At 43.7% G+C, this 16015-nt stretch overlaps 1 protein-coding gene and 1 long non-coding RNA gene across 5 annotated transcripts in view; both read left to right on the top strand.

Moving 5' to 3' along the window:
* The window catches only part of LOC118381080 (elongator complex protein 4), a 45342-nt gene extending 44544 nt beyond the window's left edge, over positions 1-798 (top strand). For both annotated transcript variants that reach the window (XM_052516115.1, XM_052516114.1), the window contains exon 9: positions 629-798. In XM_052516115.1, the coding sequence (XP_052372075.1) occupies positions 629-783 (155 nt within the window). In that variant the 3' untranslated portion in view covers positions 784-798. The remainder of the gene's footprint in view (positions 1-628) is intronic.
* The window catches only part of LOC127928762 (uncharacterized), an 89837-nt gene that overhangs the window by 65676 nt on the left and 8146 nt on the right, over positions 1-16015 (top strand). The gene's annotated exons all lie outside the window — the stretch shown is intronic.

The following is a 16015-nucleotide window of genomic DNA, read 5'->3' as shown; positions in this document are numbered from 1 at the left end:
ACACACACACACACACACACACACACACACACACACACACACACACACACACACACACACACACACACACAGTCATTCCAGCCTGCCGGTCTTCCTTCCTGAAATAAGAACTCAATTAGTTTGTCCTCTGGAATAGAAGTCCCTGTTTATCTTGTTCTGCCTCATTACTTGAGTATAATCACAACATTTTGCCTGAGTGCTTCAAGTGCTGAATATTGCAGCTCCTGATTGGAAGGAGGATAGAGTGAGGGAAGGAGAGAGGGAAACATGGAGGGCGAAGGAACCTGTCTCCTGAGCTCCCTCCTAATAGGAGGTATGTGAGGGCCTGGCACATAACTGGCCATTACAACTCCTTTGGTGCGTGAGGGGTGCATCTCAATAGTCTATAGTGACTTCCTCTTCCCATGTCCATGCCTTCATCTGATCTGAAAATATAAGATAGGTTTAAGGAAGGTGGAGAATGCCTTCCAGGTATAACCTGTTCACAATCCACTTTGTTTCCACATCAGTGCAGAGAAAGGAAAGGAGACAATTGAGGAAGCCACTTTGACTATTGAGATGCACCCATGGATGATGTGTACTTTGTCCTTTATCCAAATTGGTTTCCCTCTGTCCTCTTCTCTCCCAGGTCTGCTAGATGTACGTCAGCTGCCCTATCTGAACTGCCTGGTGTGTGATCTGCCCGACAACAAGGACCTGGCCTTCAAACTCAAGAGGAAGCAGTTCACCATTGAGGTAGGCCTCTGCCACCACAACAACCCGTTCGAGTGTGTGGTTACGTAATCTAGCAAACAAACAAGTGTCATATCCTGTTATCTTTTCACACGCTTTCTCTCATACTCTTTCACACTCTTATCTTTCACACACACTGTCTTTCACACACGCTGTCTTTCACACACGCTGTCTTTCACACACGCTGTCTTTCACACACGCTGTCTTTCACACACGCTGTCTTTCACACACGCTGTCTTTCACACACGCTGTCTTTCACACACGCTGTCTTTCACACACTCTGTCTTTCACACACTCTGTCTTTCACACACTCTGTCTTTCACACACGCTGTCTTTCACACACGCTGTCTTTCACACACGCTGTCTTTCACACACGCTGTCTTTCACACACTCTGTCTTTCACACACTCTGTCTTTCACACACACTGTCTTTCACACACGCTGTCTTTCACACACGCTGTCTTTCACACACGCTGTCTTTCACACACGCTGTCTTTCACACACTCTGTCTTTCAAATATACACATTCAGGCACATACTCATACATGCAGAAAAAAACACATTATCTCAACAGCCAAATCATATTATAATTTTAATGAAAGCGTGAACTTATTACAGATCTCCATTGAGAACAGAAGTAATGATTTATTTAAAACCTTATGCATTTAATTTCTTCTGCATTCTTCCTGTCCACAGCATGGCTCACAGTAAGTGCTGATGGTTATTTTGAATTGTCTCTGGCGTTAGCCTCGCTTCACTAGTCTCTGTTAAAACCTCTTGAGTGTAGGGGGCAGAATTTTGATGTTTGGATGAAAAACGTACCCAAATTAAACTGCCTATTTCTCAGGGTCAGAATCTAGAATGTGCATATAATTGTCCGATTAGGATAGAAAACACTCTAAAGTTTCCAAAACTGTCAAAATATGGTCTGTGAGTATAACAGAACTGATATTGCAGGCGAAAACCTGAGGTAAATCAAACCAGGAAGTGGCCTCTATTTTGAAAGCTCCATGTTCCATAGCCTGCCTTCGCTCCATTTAAAGGGATATCAACCAGATTCCTTTCCCTATGGCTTCCCATGGTGTGAACAGTCTTTAGACATAGTTTCAGGCTCTTATTTTGAAAAATGAGCGAGAAAAATGACATCGCGTCATTGTATGGCTGGGTGCCAGCAGCGTTTTGTATGCGCAACGGCTTGGAGTATCCATTTTCTCTCTCTCTCTGAAGAAGCTACATTCCCGGTTGATATATTATCGATTATATATTGTAAAAACAACCTGAGGATTGATTATAAAAATTTGACATGTTTCTGCGAACATTACGGATACTATTTGGAATTTTCGTCTGCGATGTTGTGACCGCTCGAGCCTGTTGATTTCTGAACATAACGCACCAACCAAATTGAGGTATTTTGGATCTAAAAATAATCTTTATGGAACAAAAGCAACATTTATTGTGTAACTGGGAGTCTCGTGGGTGCAAACATCCGAAGATCATCAAAGGTAAGCAATTTAATTTATTGATTTTCTGACTTTCGTGACCAATCTACTTGGCTGCTAGCTGTTTGTAATATTTGGTCTTCTGAGAGAGATGTGCTAACATAAACACTTGGTATGTTTTCGCCAAAAAGCTTTATTGAAATCTGACACGCCAGGTGGATTAAAAACAAGCTAAGCTCTGTTTTGCTATATTGCACTTGTAGTGCTTTAATTTGAATTTGGCGCTCTACAATTCAGCGGTGGTTGACGAAAATGATCCCGCTAACGGGATTGGTGCATCAAGAGGTTTGAACTTTCTCCAGCTGTCGGTTGGCAATGAGAAAGGTGAAACTATAGATACACCAGTGTTGTCACACCTACTGCCGAGCAACTTACTATGGACTTTTATTACTATGGATTTATCATCGACATTTATCACGCCCCTATGACACCTACTTCCTGTTATTGTTGAGTACTTTAGTTACTATGGACTTTTATCACGCCCCTATGACACCTACTTCCTTTTATTGTTAAGAACTTTAGTTACTATGGACTTTTATCACACCCCTATGACACCTACTTCCTGTTATTGTTGAGAACTTTTGTTACTATAGTATGGAATGTGTGGATAGTGCAGTGTATATGCCTGTACATCTGATGAGATAATTATACCAGGGTCTGGCAGGTGTTAAGTTAAATCTTGGGACTGTCAAGCACTGGGTTGGTTCTGTTTCCGCATTGGTACACACCTCCGTCACTCGACTGACCTAGTACAGAATCTGTCATTTTCACTCTATATTGTAGATATTCAGAGTCCTGACTGAGCTCTCCTGACATTAAAGGTTTGACTATGCTAATTCAACCCTTCCCTGACCCTCTGGCTTCTCTAGCCAGCCCCTCCATTAAGGCCCTCTGTGTCTGTCTCCTCCCTCGCTTTTCTCCCTCCTCAGACCCCCCCAATCCAAGTACTCAAGTGCAGCTGCCCTCCCCTCTTGCCCTTGCCTTTATCCGTCACACACACACACACACACACACACACACACACACACATACATACACATACACATACACACACACAGATTCACTCTCCTTCACTGTAATCCATCTCTGTGGCTCTTCTCTCCAGATGAAGGGCCTCTCCTCTGTCAAACTCATCATTGTCCCTCATTACTGTATCATTATCTTATTATTAACTTATCATACTCTGGCCTTGTAGTGGTTAATCAGGGAGTTATCGTCTCTGGTAGGAGGAGAGAGGGAGAGGAGGGACTTCCACTCTTTATACCCCTCTACTCTTTATCACCCTCTCTCCTCTCCCTCTCTCCTCCCTCTCTCCTCCCCTCTCTCCTCCCTCTCTCTCACCCCCTCTTCCTCCTTTCTCTCCTCCCTTTCCTCCTCTCCTCTTCTCCCTCTGAAAAGCTGTCTCCAGTGTAGATTTATAAGGTCCATAAAAGTCAAGGTGGTTATTCTGAACGGCCTTTTAATTCCCCTCCTTAGTGGATCTGTATGTCTGCTGGGCTCCTCCCTGAGCCTCGGTGGGACTGGGTGATGTTGTACTGCTGCATACTGTCTGTGAGGGACAGGCTTTGTGTGGGGTTGTCGTGGGAATGACAGGCAGCACTCTTAATAAAAGTAAGACATGGAGTAGAAAAGAGAGGGAGAGGAAAGAGGTCAGGTCAAACTGGCTACAACACATGTTGACATAAGCGAGCACACGATATGAAATGCCAATCAAATTCCCTGGTGGTGATCTGTATTGTGTGTGTGGTGTGAATTTCAGAGTATCCCTCATGACGTCACCAGTCGCCCATCAAACCAATCAAACATTTATTTAACCTTTATTTAAATAGGCAAGTCAGTTAAGAACAAATTCTTATTTACAATGACGGCCTACACCGGCCAAACTCGTACGACACTGGGACAATTGTGCGCCGCCCTATGGGACTCCCAATCACAGCCGGTTGTGATACAGCCTGGATCTCACCTGCCAATCAGCCGTTGTATCCCATTATTACATAATGCTCTGCACTCTCTCAATGCTGTGATAGGTGCTTGGCATTCTGGGTAATGCATGGTGGGGGTGCGGCGGCCATTTCTGCTGAGTCACTGCCTCACCCCAGGTGTGTGCATGTCTGTGTTTACCTTTGCGTTCCGTCTGCGTGTATCGGCGTGGCTGTGACCCGTTGGACAACAGTCCCAGAGGGATGTTGATTGGCATGTGAGATAGCGATGAGATTCCCTCCCAGCCCTGTGTGACGTCCCACACCAAGCCAACTAATCACTCCAGGACACGTCCGCCCCGGGCGTGCAGCTCAGCCTCTTTTTCTACCTCTACCTGCATCTCTGTCTCTCTCTCTCTCTCTCTCTCTGTCTCTGTCACTCTCCTTCAACTATTCATCTGTCTATCTCTCTAGTGGTGTCTCTTTCTCTACCTCTACCTGCATCTCTGTCTCTCTCTCTCTCTCTCTGTCACTCTCCTTCAACTATTCATCTGTCTATCTCTCTCTAGTGGTGTCTCTTTCTCTACCTCTACCTGCATCTCTGTCTCTCTCTCTCTCTCTCTCTGTCACTCTCCTTCAACTATTCATCTGTCTATCTCTCTCTAGTGGTGTCTCTTTCTCTACCTCTACCTGCATCTCTGTCTCTCTCTCTCTCTGTCACTCTCCTTCAACTATTCATCTGTCTATCTCTCTAGTGGTGTCTCTTTCTCTACCTCTACCTGCATCTCTGTCTCTCTCTCTCTCTCTGTCACTCTCCTTCAACTATTCATCTGTCTATCTCTCTAGTGGTGTCTCTTTCTCTACCTCTACCTGCATCTCTGTCTCTCTCTCTCTCTCTCTCTGTCACTCTCCTTCAACTATTCATCTGTCTATCTCTCTAGTGGTGTCTCTTTCTCTACCTCTACCTGCATCTCTGTCTCTCTCTCTCTCTCTCTCTCTCACTCTCCTTCAACTATTCATCTGTCTATCTCTCTAGTGGTGTCTCTTTCTCTACCTCTACCTGCATCTCTGTCTCTCTCTCTCTCTCTCTGTCACTCTCCTTCAACTATTCATCTGTCTATCTCTCTAGTGGTGTCTCTTTCTCTACCTCTACCTGCATCTCTGTCTCTCTCTCTCTGTCTCTCTCTCTCTCTCCTTCAACTATTCATCTGTCTATCTCTCTAGTGGTGTCTCTTTCTCTCCCTCTCCCTGCATCTCTGTCTCTCTCTCTCTCTCTCTCTCTGTCACTCTCCTTCAACTATTCATCTGTCTATCTCTCTAGTGGTGTCTCTTTCTCTACCTCTACCTGCATCTCTGTCTCTCTCTCTCTCTCTCTCTGTCACTCTCCTTCAACTATTCATCTGTCTATCTCTAGTGGTGTCTCTTTCTCTACCTCTACCTGCATCTCTGTCTCTCTCTCTCTCTCTCTCACTCTCCTTCAACTATTCATCTGTCTATCTCTCTAGTCTCTCTGTCCTTTCTCTACCTCTACCTGCATCTCTGTCTCTCTCTCTCTCTCTCTCTCTCTGTCACTCTCCTTCAACTATTCATCTGTCTATCTCTCTAGTGGTGTCTCTTTCTCTACCTCTACCTGCATCTCTGTCTCTAACACACACTCACAGGGAAAACACACTCACAGGGACACACACACTCACACACACTTGTGGTGTGACACGCAGATACATATTTATGCACTGACACAGACAAAAACAAACACACCTACAAATAGTGTGCATTCTCGGTCATACTTTACTCATACTAGACACACGCTCACACACTTGTCAGTCATTCAGTTTCACAATGAAGGCTGCTCACCTCACCTGACGAAGCTCTGTAGAATGTGAGAATTACCCAATGAAGTCTCCTTACCCTGCTGTGACCCCTCAGACTGATGGATAACCCCCCCGGTGGGGTACTGGGGTGCCATGGCAGGGTAAGAGGTCAGGGGTCAGCTGTAGTATGAGACTAGGGGATGTGTGTCAAATTAGTCCCCTCTTAGAGAGGTGAGACAGGCCGATCCTCTGTGATGTCTGTCTGTCAGTTAGGTTTGGAGGAGTAACAGTGGAAGAGGGTTTTTTTAGTTTTAGTTTGGTTATTTTCCAGATCATCTTTTGAGGACTAAAGAAGGAAGTGAGCGAGTGGAGAGGATATGGGGGAGATTAAGGGGAAACCAGAGGAGAAATTGAAGCTGCGAAAGAAGAGGATGAAAGAGGAGGAAGATGTGGGTTAATGTCCAGGAATGGAAGATGAAAGGGATGAGGGTGGAAGACAGGAGCAGAGAGGGCAGAAAGGGATGAGGGTGGAAGACGAGAGCAGAGAGGACAGAAAGGGATGAGGTTGGAAGACGAGAGCAGAGAGGACAGAAAGGGATGAGGGTGGAAGACAGGAGCAGAGAGGGCAGAAAGGGATGAGGGCGGAAGACAAGAGCAGAGAGGGCAGAAAGGGATGAGGGTAGAAGACAGGAGCAGAGAGGGCAGAAAGGGATGAGGGCGGAAGACAAGAGCAGAGAGGGCAGAAAGGGATGAGGGCGGAAGACAAGAGCAGAGACGACAGAAAGGGATGAGGGTGGAAGACAGGAGCAGGGAGGGCAGAAAGGGATGAGGGTGGAAGACAGGAGCAGAGAGGGCAGAAAGGGATGAGGGTGGAAGACGAGAGCAGAGAGGACAGAAAGGGATGAGGGTGGAAGACAGGAGCAGAGAGGACAGAAAAGGATGAGGGTGGAAGACAGGAGCAGAGAGGACAGAAAGGGATGAGGGTGGAAGACGAGAGCAGAGACTGCAGAAAGGGATGAGGGCGGAAGACGAGAGCAGAGAGGGCAGAAAGGATGAGGGCGGAAGACTGGAGCAGAGAGGACAGAAAGGGATGAGGGTGGAAAACTAGAGCAGAGAGGACAGAAAGGGATGAGGGTGGAAGACGAGAGCAGAGAGGATAGAAAGGGATGAGGAGTAATAAGTGGTGATGAGAGGAAGCTGAAGATGAGAAGGTGGACCCCAGAGGGGTGGGAGAGCAGGCTAATGTCTCATGGCATGTCCTAAAAACGTCTTCAAGACAATGCCTTATTGGTCTACCCCCACCAGAGTATGTGAGTGGCGTTTAGCGTTCGGAAATCAAGCTCATGGAGCGGTGCTTGCATACCACTCCGGCGCTCCACGTCCTTTCCAACCGCTCCTCACTCACAGGAAACCAAACTGACGCTCCAAATTGGCTCCATTAAAATCAGAGTTTAACCAACACCCATCTGTTGTGACGACTTGGACCTACCATTTAACCAACACCCATCTGTTGTGACGACTTGGACCTACCATTTAACCAACACCCATCTGTTGTGACGACTTGGACCTACCATTTAACCAACACCCATCTGTTGTGACGACTTGGACCTTCCATTTAACCAACACCCATCTGTTGTGACGACCTGGACCTACCATTTAACCAACACCCATCTGTTGTGACGACTTGGACCTTCCATTTAACCAACACCCATCTGTTGTGACGACTTGGACCTTCCATTTAACCAACACCCATCTGTTGTGACGACTTGGACCTTCCATTTAACCAACACCCATCTGTTGTGACTACTTGGACCTTCCATTTAACCAACACCCATCTGTTGTGACGACTTGGACCTACCATTTAACCAACACCCATCTGTTGTGACGACCTGGACCTACCATTTAACCAACACCCATCTGTTGTGACTACTTGAACCTTCCATTTAACCAACACCCATCTGTTGTGACTACTTGGACCTTCCATTTAACCAACACCCATCTGTTGTGACGACCTGGACCTACCATTTAACCAACACCCATCTGTTGTGACGACTTGGACCTAACATTTAACCAACACCCATCTGTTGTGACGACTTGGACCTACCATTTAACCAACACCCATCTGTTGTAACGACCTGGACCTTCCATTTAACCAACACCCATCTGTTGTGACGACTTGGACCTACCATTTAACCAACACCCATCTGTTGTGACGACTTGGACCTTCCATTTAACCAACACCCATCTGTTGTGACGACTTGGACCTACCATTTAACCAACACCCATCTGTTGTAACGACCTGGACCTTCCATTTAACCAACACCCATCTGTTGTGACGACTTGGACCTACCATTTAACCAACACCCATCTGTTGTGACGACTTGGACCTACCATTTAACCAACACCCATCTGTTGTGACGACCTGGACCTAACATTTGGTTTTGAGGTATTGAAACCAAACCATATGATTTGAATGAAAAGTATTTAAATAAACAACAGGAAAAGGCTCTCATCATTTCAAATTGGTCACATGTCATATTAAACAGCATATAAACACTCTAAATTGGTCACATGTCATATTAAACAGCATATAAACACTCTAAATAGGTCACATGTTATATTAAACAGCATATAAACACTCTAAATAGGTCACATGTCATATTAAACAGCATATAAACACTCTAAATAGGTCACATGTCATATTAAACAGCATATAAACACTCTAAATAGGTCACATGTTATATTAAACAGCATATAAACACTCTAAATTGGTCACATGTCATATTAAACAGCATATAAACACTCTAAATAGGTCACATGTTATATTAAACAGCATATAAACACTCTAAATAGGTCACATGTCATATTAAACAGCATATAAACACTCTAAATAGGTCACATGTTATATTAAACAGCATATAAACACTCTAAATAGGTCACATGTCATATTAAACAGCATATAAACACTCTAAATAGGTCACATGTCATATTAAACAGCATATAAACACTCTAAATAGGTCACATGTCATATTAAACAGCATATAAACACTCTAAATAGGTCACATGTCATATTAAACAGCATATAAACACTCTAAATAGGTCACATGTCATATTAAACAGCATATAAACACTCTAAATAGGTCACATGTCATATTAAACAGCATATAAACACTCTAAATAGGTCACATGTCATATTAAACAGCATATAAACACTCTAAATAGGTCACATGTCATATTAAACAGCATATAAACACTCTAAATAGGTCACATGTCATATTAAACAGCATATAAACACTCTAAATAGGTTACGTGTCATATTAAACAGCATATAAACACTCTAAATAGGTCATATGTCATATTAAACAGCATATAAACACTCTAAATAGGTCACATGTCATATTAAACAGCATATAAACACTCTAAATAGGTCACATGTCATATTAAACAGCATATAAACACTCTAAATAGGTCACATGTCATATTAAACAGCATATAAACACTCTAAATAGGTTACATGTCATATTAAACAGCATATAAACACTCTAAATAGGTTACATGTCATATTAAACAGCATATAAACACTCTAAATAGGTCACATGTCATATTAAACAGCATATAAACACTCTAAATAGGTCACATGTCATATTAAACAGTATATAAACACTCTAAATAGGTCACATGTCATATTAAACAGCATATAAACACTCTAAATAGGTCACATGTCATATTAAACAGCATATAAACACTATAAATAGGTCACATGTCATATTAAACAGCATATAAACACTCTAAATAGGTCACGTGTCATATTAAAACGATGATCAATGATGGCCTATTGAAACTAAAATGAACAAAACTTTTAAGAGATCTGATTTTGTGTTTATAAATACTTTGCTACAATGACACTTAGCTAGCTACCCACCTCCTTCCTTTCTGTTAGCATGTCCACGTAGTAAGTACACCATCATGCTTTTTGGATGAGCCTTTTCAGATTCCACAATGATTCTTTAGTTGTGGACACTACATCACCACACTCCCTCTCTTGCTCTTGGTCCTCATCTTTGTAAGTTAACCTTGTTTTAGCACCTGTGTGTCTTATCAGTTTCTTAATGAAAATATTTCGTGAACTCCATGACAGTAGCTAAAGCAAGGGGCTGTAGCAGCACACAAGTAGACATCAAATGCATGCTGGGCCTGGGCATGCCTTGAGGAAGTGAGCACTAATGGCCGACGCTCCAGCCTTTGGGGAAACTCCCTCCACGCTCCAGTCAAATTGGGCACGCTCTGCTCCTTGCTCTGCTCCGCTCACATGCTCTGCCCCCTACCCCTCTACCCCCGCCCCCCTGTATAAAGCTGTGGGTGCCGAGGGAGGAGTGTTAATGGACATATGTGAAGAGCGGAGTTGAGCGATGGGGAAGGAGAAGAGGGGGTTGAGGTGGAAGCAGAGAGGAGCTGTTAAGTGATTTTGAGGTCAGGTCTAATTAAAATGAGGGCTCCTCAGAGGCTCTAAACAGAGAGAGGGAGGGAGACTTAGTGAATGTTTGAGTTTATTTGTATTCCATGTCTGAGTACCCATCTGTGTGTTTCTATGCATGTGTGTTAGGTTATGCATGGTGGTAGTAGTAAAGCTCCCATTGAGGAGAGCTGAGCCTGATAGACTGTACTGTAGAACTGGGTCATTCAATATTGACTCTAATAGAGTACACTCAGTATGACATTCACAGTAGAATGTAGTCCTGCCAAGACACAGGAAGTAAATAAAACACCAACTAGGTTTCCATCCAATTGATGACTCATTTTCATGCAGATATTCTAAAAATCTGCATAAAAACAATTTGGGCATTTTCCCACGAGGTGTATCCATCAAATGAACTTGTTGCAGATAAAAGGCTGTGCAGGATGACGTAGTGCACATAAAATGTACTTTATCGCCTAAGTTTTCTTCTACCGAGTAACAATCTAAAGTTCAATGCATTTTCATCCATTTTGAAGTCTACGGATAGTTTTGTCACAAACTGTTGCGTTAAATAGTAAATGTACCCACTCTGGACTTGGCACAAGCCTCTAGCCAGCAGATACAGTTTGGGTAGGCTAGTCTACCTGATGAGATTATTCTGGATAATAGCGAGAATATTTGTATTTGTCAATCGGCAGTCAAGCATTGATCATCATGTCACCAGAATAACCTTGATCACCTTGATATGTATTGAAAAGGAGTATCAAGATCATCGTGCTCTTTCACCAGCCTGTGAATTTCATCTGTAGCCTAATAAACTGCATGGTTTCCCCAGTCGTAATGGGAGGACCACACGCACCATATAGTCGTGTGACCCCATGTTTACTTCGATGTGATGGTCATTGTATCAATATTTGCTCATAAAGGCGTTACCACCGCCATTCCTCACATAATTAATTTCGCAGACACAAAAAGATCCCACCATGTCGAACAAACAAATTCTGTCTGCATTTATAAAATTATACCGAACCTTCCTGTTTCGATCACAGCTGTCGTGGTTTGATTTTATATACGTGATGATTTTACATCAAATCTATCTAAAACTGCAATACCCTAACATGAAAACACAATGACTCGTCACATTTCCAATACATCTGCCAAAGGAACTATAGCCTGTCTTGGGAGTCACAATCAGATCGGAACAAACTCCTTGAAAAAGAATCCACATAAATAATTCATTCTCTTCCTCTACCTCGAAGCACACAGGCCCTGTTGTGTTTGGGCACGGTGTGTAGGTGAGTCCGTGGCACGCGACCGGACCTCTTCGCGATCATACTCTTCCTCTACCTCGAAGCACACAGGCCCTGTTGTGTTTTGGGCGCGGTGTAGGTGAGTCCGTGGCACGCGACCGGACCTCTTCGATCATACTCTTCCTCTACCTCGAAGCACACAGGCCCTGTTGTGTTTTGGGCATCGGTCATGTAGGTGAGTCCGTGGCACGCGACCGGACCTCTTCGCGATCATACTCTTCCTCTACCTCAAGCACACAGGCCCTGTTGTGTTTTTGGGCGCGGTGTGTAGGTGAGTCCGTGGCACGCGACCGGACCTCTTCGCGATCATACTCTTCCTCTACCTCGAAGCACACAGGCCCTGTTGTGTTTTGGGCGCGGTGGTAGGTGAGTCCGTGGCACGCGACCGGACCTCTTCGCGATCATACTCTTCCTCTACCTCGAAGCACACAGGCCCTGTTGTGTTTGGGCTGTTGAGTCCGTGGCACGCGACCAGACCTCTTCGCGATCATACTCTTCCCTCTACCTCGAAGCACACAGGCCCTGTTGTGTTTTGGTGGTGTGTAGGTGAGTCCGTGGCACGCAACCGGACCCCTCAGCTGAATACTTACCAATTGGATGTATGTTATGAATATTCCCCCATCTGCTATTATGATGCAGTAGGTTGTTATATACAGTATTCTGATGTAGAGTGCATTCGAAAAGTATTCAGACCTCTTCCCCTTTTCCACATTTTGTTACGTTACAGCTTTATTATAAAATTGATATTGAAATATTTTGTTATTTAATCAATCTCCACACAATACCCCATAATGACAAAGCAAAAACAGTTTTTTAGACACTTTTGCAAATGTATTAACAATAAATACCCTTTACTATGATACTGGAACTGAGCTCAAGTGCATCCTGTTTCCCTTCATCATCCTTGAGATGTTTCTACAACTTGATTGGAGTCCACCTGTGGTAAATTCAATTGACTAGACATGATTTGGAAAGAGACACACCTGTCTATATAAGGTCCCACAGTTGACAGTGCATGTCGGAGCAAAAACCAAGCCATGAGGTCAAAGGGATTGTCTGTAGAGCTTCGAGACAGGATTGTGTTGAGGCACAGATCTGGGAAAGGGTAACAAAATATTTATGCAGCATTAAAGGTCCCCAAGAACACAGTGGCCTCCATCATTCTTAAACGGAAGAAGTTTGGAACCACCAAGACTCTTCCCTAGAGCTGGCCGCCCGCCAAACGGGGCAATCAGGGGAGAAGGGCCTTGGTCAGGGAGGTGATCAAGAACCCAATGGTCACTCTGACAAAGCTCCTAGGTTTCGTCTGTGGAGATGGGAGAACCTTCCAGAAGGACAACCATCTCTGCAGTACTCCACCAATCAGGCCTTTATGGTAGAGTGGCCAGACGGAAGCAACTCCTCAGTAAAAGGCAGGACAGCCCGCTTGGAGTTTGCCAAAGGCACCTAAAGGACTCTGACCATGAGAAACAAGGTTATCTGGTCTAATGAAACCAAGAAGGAACTCTTTGGCCTGAATGCCAAGCGTCACTTCTGGAGGAAACCTGGCACCATCCCTACGGTGAAGCATGGTGGTGGCAGCATCGTGCTGTGGGGATGTTTTTCAGAGGCGGGGACTGGGAGACTAGTCAGGACCTGTTTTTGCTTTGTCATTATGGGGTATTGTGTGTCAATGATAAATTGTTTTAATAAAATGTTAAAATAAAGTTGTAACATAACAAAATGTGGAAAAAGTGGTCTGAATACTTTCTGAATGCAGTGTGTATGTATTTGTGTAATATCTATCTGTGTATGTACATGTATATGAGGTTTTTATGTACAGTATTCTGCCATTGTGTTTGCATGAGAGAGACTGTGCCTTACAGGGTTTAGGTAAGACTGTGTAAGAGTGTCTATATGTAACACTTCCTGAGTAGCATGTAATGTCTCTGCTGACTAGGACAGTAAGGTGAAATGGCCATCAGCTCTAAGTCCTCTGCTAATTGGGTGAGTCCTTGGGATCCCAACATTCCAGGGAGTCAGTATGGCTGGAGGCCTCTGATTGGCCAAAAACACATTAGATGTACATGATGGATATTTTGATTATGGGTAGACTGATGGGGAGGGTTGTTGATGCTGTCAGGGAACATTTTAAAGTTTAGAGGTCAGAGATGACATTGGGTAGAACACAACTCTTTATCTACAGTACCAGTCAAAAGTTTGGACACACCTACTCATTAAATGGTTTTTCTTATTTTTTACTATTTTCTACATTGTATAATAATAGTGAAGACATGAAAATAACACATATGGAATCATGTAGTAACAAAAGGGTCAAACAAATCAAAATATGTTACATATTAGATTTTTCAAAGTATTCATCTTCTTACCTTGATGACAGCTGGTTGAGAGTGTGCAAAGCTGTCATCAAGGCGAAGAGTGGCTACTTTGAAAATCTCAAATATAAAATATATTTTACTTGTTTAACACTTTTTGTGGTTACTACATGATCCATATGTGTTATTTCATAGTTTTGATGTCTCTACTATTTTTCTACAATATAGAAAATAGATTTTTAAAAAAGACTTGAGTAAAACCAAACTTTTGATGGTAGTGCCATCACTTACCGTCTCTCCGACAAAGGAGCAACAGTATTAGTGTTTGTAGTAGTTGTACCCAGGCCAGTCAAACTCAGAGAAAGAGGATGAGACAGGAATGTTGCCAGACATGCTACCCTACATCCAGCCTCCAACACAAAACTACCTTCTCACGAGCAGCAGATATGAAAACAAGATGGTGGGATAATAACCTAGTAAGACGTATGTGCTGCCCTCCTGCCAGACTGTGTAAGGCTGTGCTCTGCCTGAGCTGCCCTGAAGTGAAGCTGTTGCAGTGGGGGCAGTGAACCCTAACAGGGCGCGCGCTCACCATTCATTACATTACACTGGGCTGGCCCGGCCAGACTCGATTCAGACCAGATTAAACAATCATAGCGATCTTCAACTCGGATTAGGATGAGAGTACAAGTACAACAACCAGGGAGGGGTGGTTGGTTGATTGGGGTGGGGTTGTGTGTGTGGGGTGTAGTGATGCTGGGAGACAGGGGATGAGGCTATCTCATAAACACCCCAAAATTAGCATAATGGTAGTGACTAGTAGCTACTGTAGAACCCTGCTGGTGCTTTTAGATTGTGTCTATGTGTCTTTGGGATATGGAAAGGTTCTCTGCAACTCTTCCCTGGGTCATTAGTGTACAAGAGAAAGTAGTGCACTATGTTGTCAACTCTTCCCTGGGTCATTAGTGTACAAGAGAAAGTAGTGCACTATGTTGTCAACTCTTCCCTGGGTCATTAGGTGTTCAAAAGAGAAAGTAGTGCACTCATGCTGTCAACTCTTTCCTGGGTCATTAGTGTACAAGAGAAAGTAGTGCACTATGTTGTCAACTCTTCCCTGGGTCATTAGTGTACAAGAGAAAGTAGTGCACTATGTTGTCAACTCTTCCCTGGGTCATTAGGTGTACAAGAGAAAGTAGTGCACTATGTTGTCAACTCTTCCCTGGGTCATTAGTGTACAAGAGAAAGTAGTGCACTATGTTGTCAACTCTTTCCCTGGGTCATTAGTGTACAAGAGAAAGTAGTGCACTATGTTGTCAACTCTTCCCTGGGTCATTAGTGTACAAGAGAAAGTAGTGCACTATGTTGTCAACTCTTCCCTGGGTCATTAGTGTACAAGAGAAAGTAGTGCACTATGTTGTCAACTTCTTCCCTGGGTCATTAGGTGTACAAGAGAAAGTAGTGCACTATGTTGTCAACTCTTCCCTGGGTCATTAGTGTACAAGAGAAAGTAGTGCACTATGTTGTCAACTCTTCCCTGGGTCATTAGTGTACAAGAGAAAGTAGTGCACTATGTTGTCAACTCTTCCCTGGGTCATTAGTGTACAAGAGAAAGTAGTGCACTATGTTGTCAACTCTTCCCTGGGTCATTAGTGTACCTCTTTCCTGGGTCATTAGTGTACAAGAGAAAGTAGTGCACTATGTTGTCAACTCTTCCCTGGGTCATTAGTGTACAAGAGAAAGTAGTGCACTATGTTGTCAACTCTTCCCTGGGTCATTAGTGTACAAGAGAAAGTAGTGCACTATGTTGTCAACTCTTCCCTGGGTCATTAGTGTACAAGAGAAAGTAGTGCACTATGTTGTCAACTCTTCCCTGGGTCATTAGTGTACAAGAGAAAGTAGTGCACTATGTTGTCAACTCTTCCCTGGGTCATTAGTGTACAAGAGAAAGTAGTGCACTATGTTGTCAACTCTTCCT

The sequence above is a fragment of the Oncorhynchus keta genome, unplaced genomic scaffold (assembly GCF_023373465.1).
Source record: "Oncorhynchus keta strain PuntledgeMale-10-30-2019 unplaced genomic scaffold, Oket_V2 Un_scaffold_3710_pilon_pilon, whole genome shotgun sequence".
Lineage (NCBI taxonomy): Eukaryota > Metazoa > Chordata > Actinopteri > Salmoniformes > Salmonidae > Oncorhynchus > Oncorhynchus keta.
This window is presented reverse-complemented; position numbering and strand designations above follow the sequence as displayed.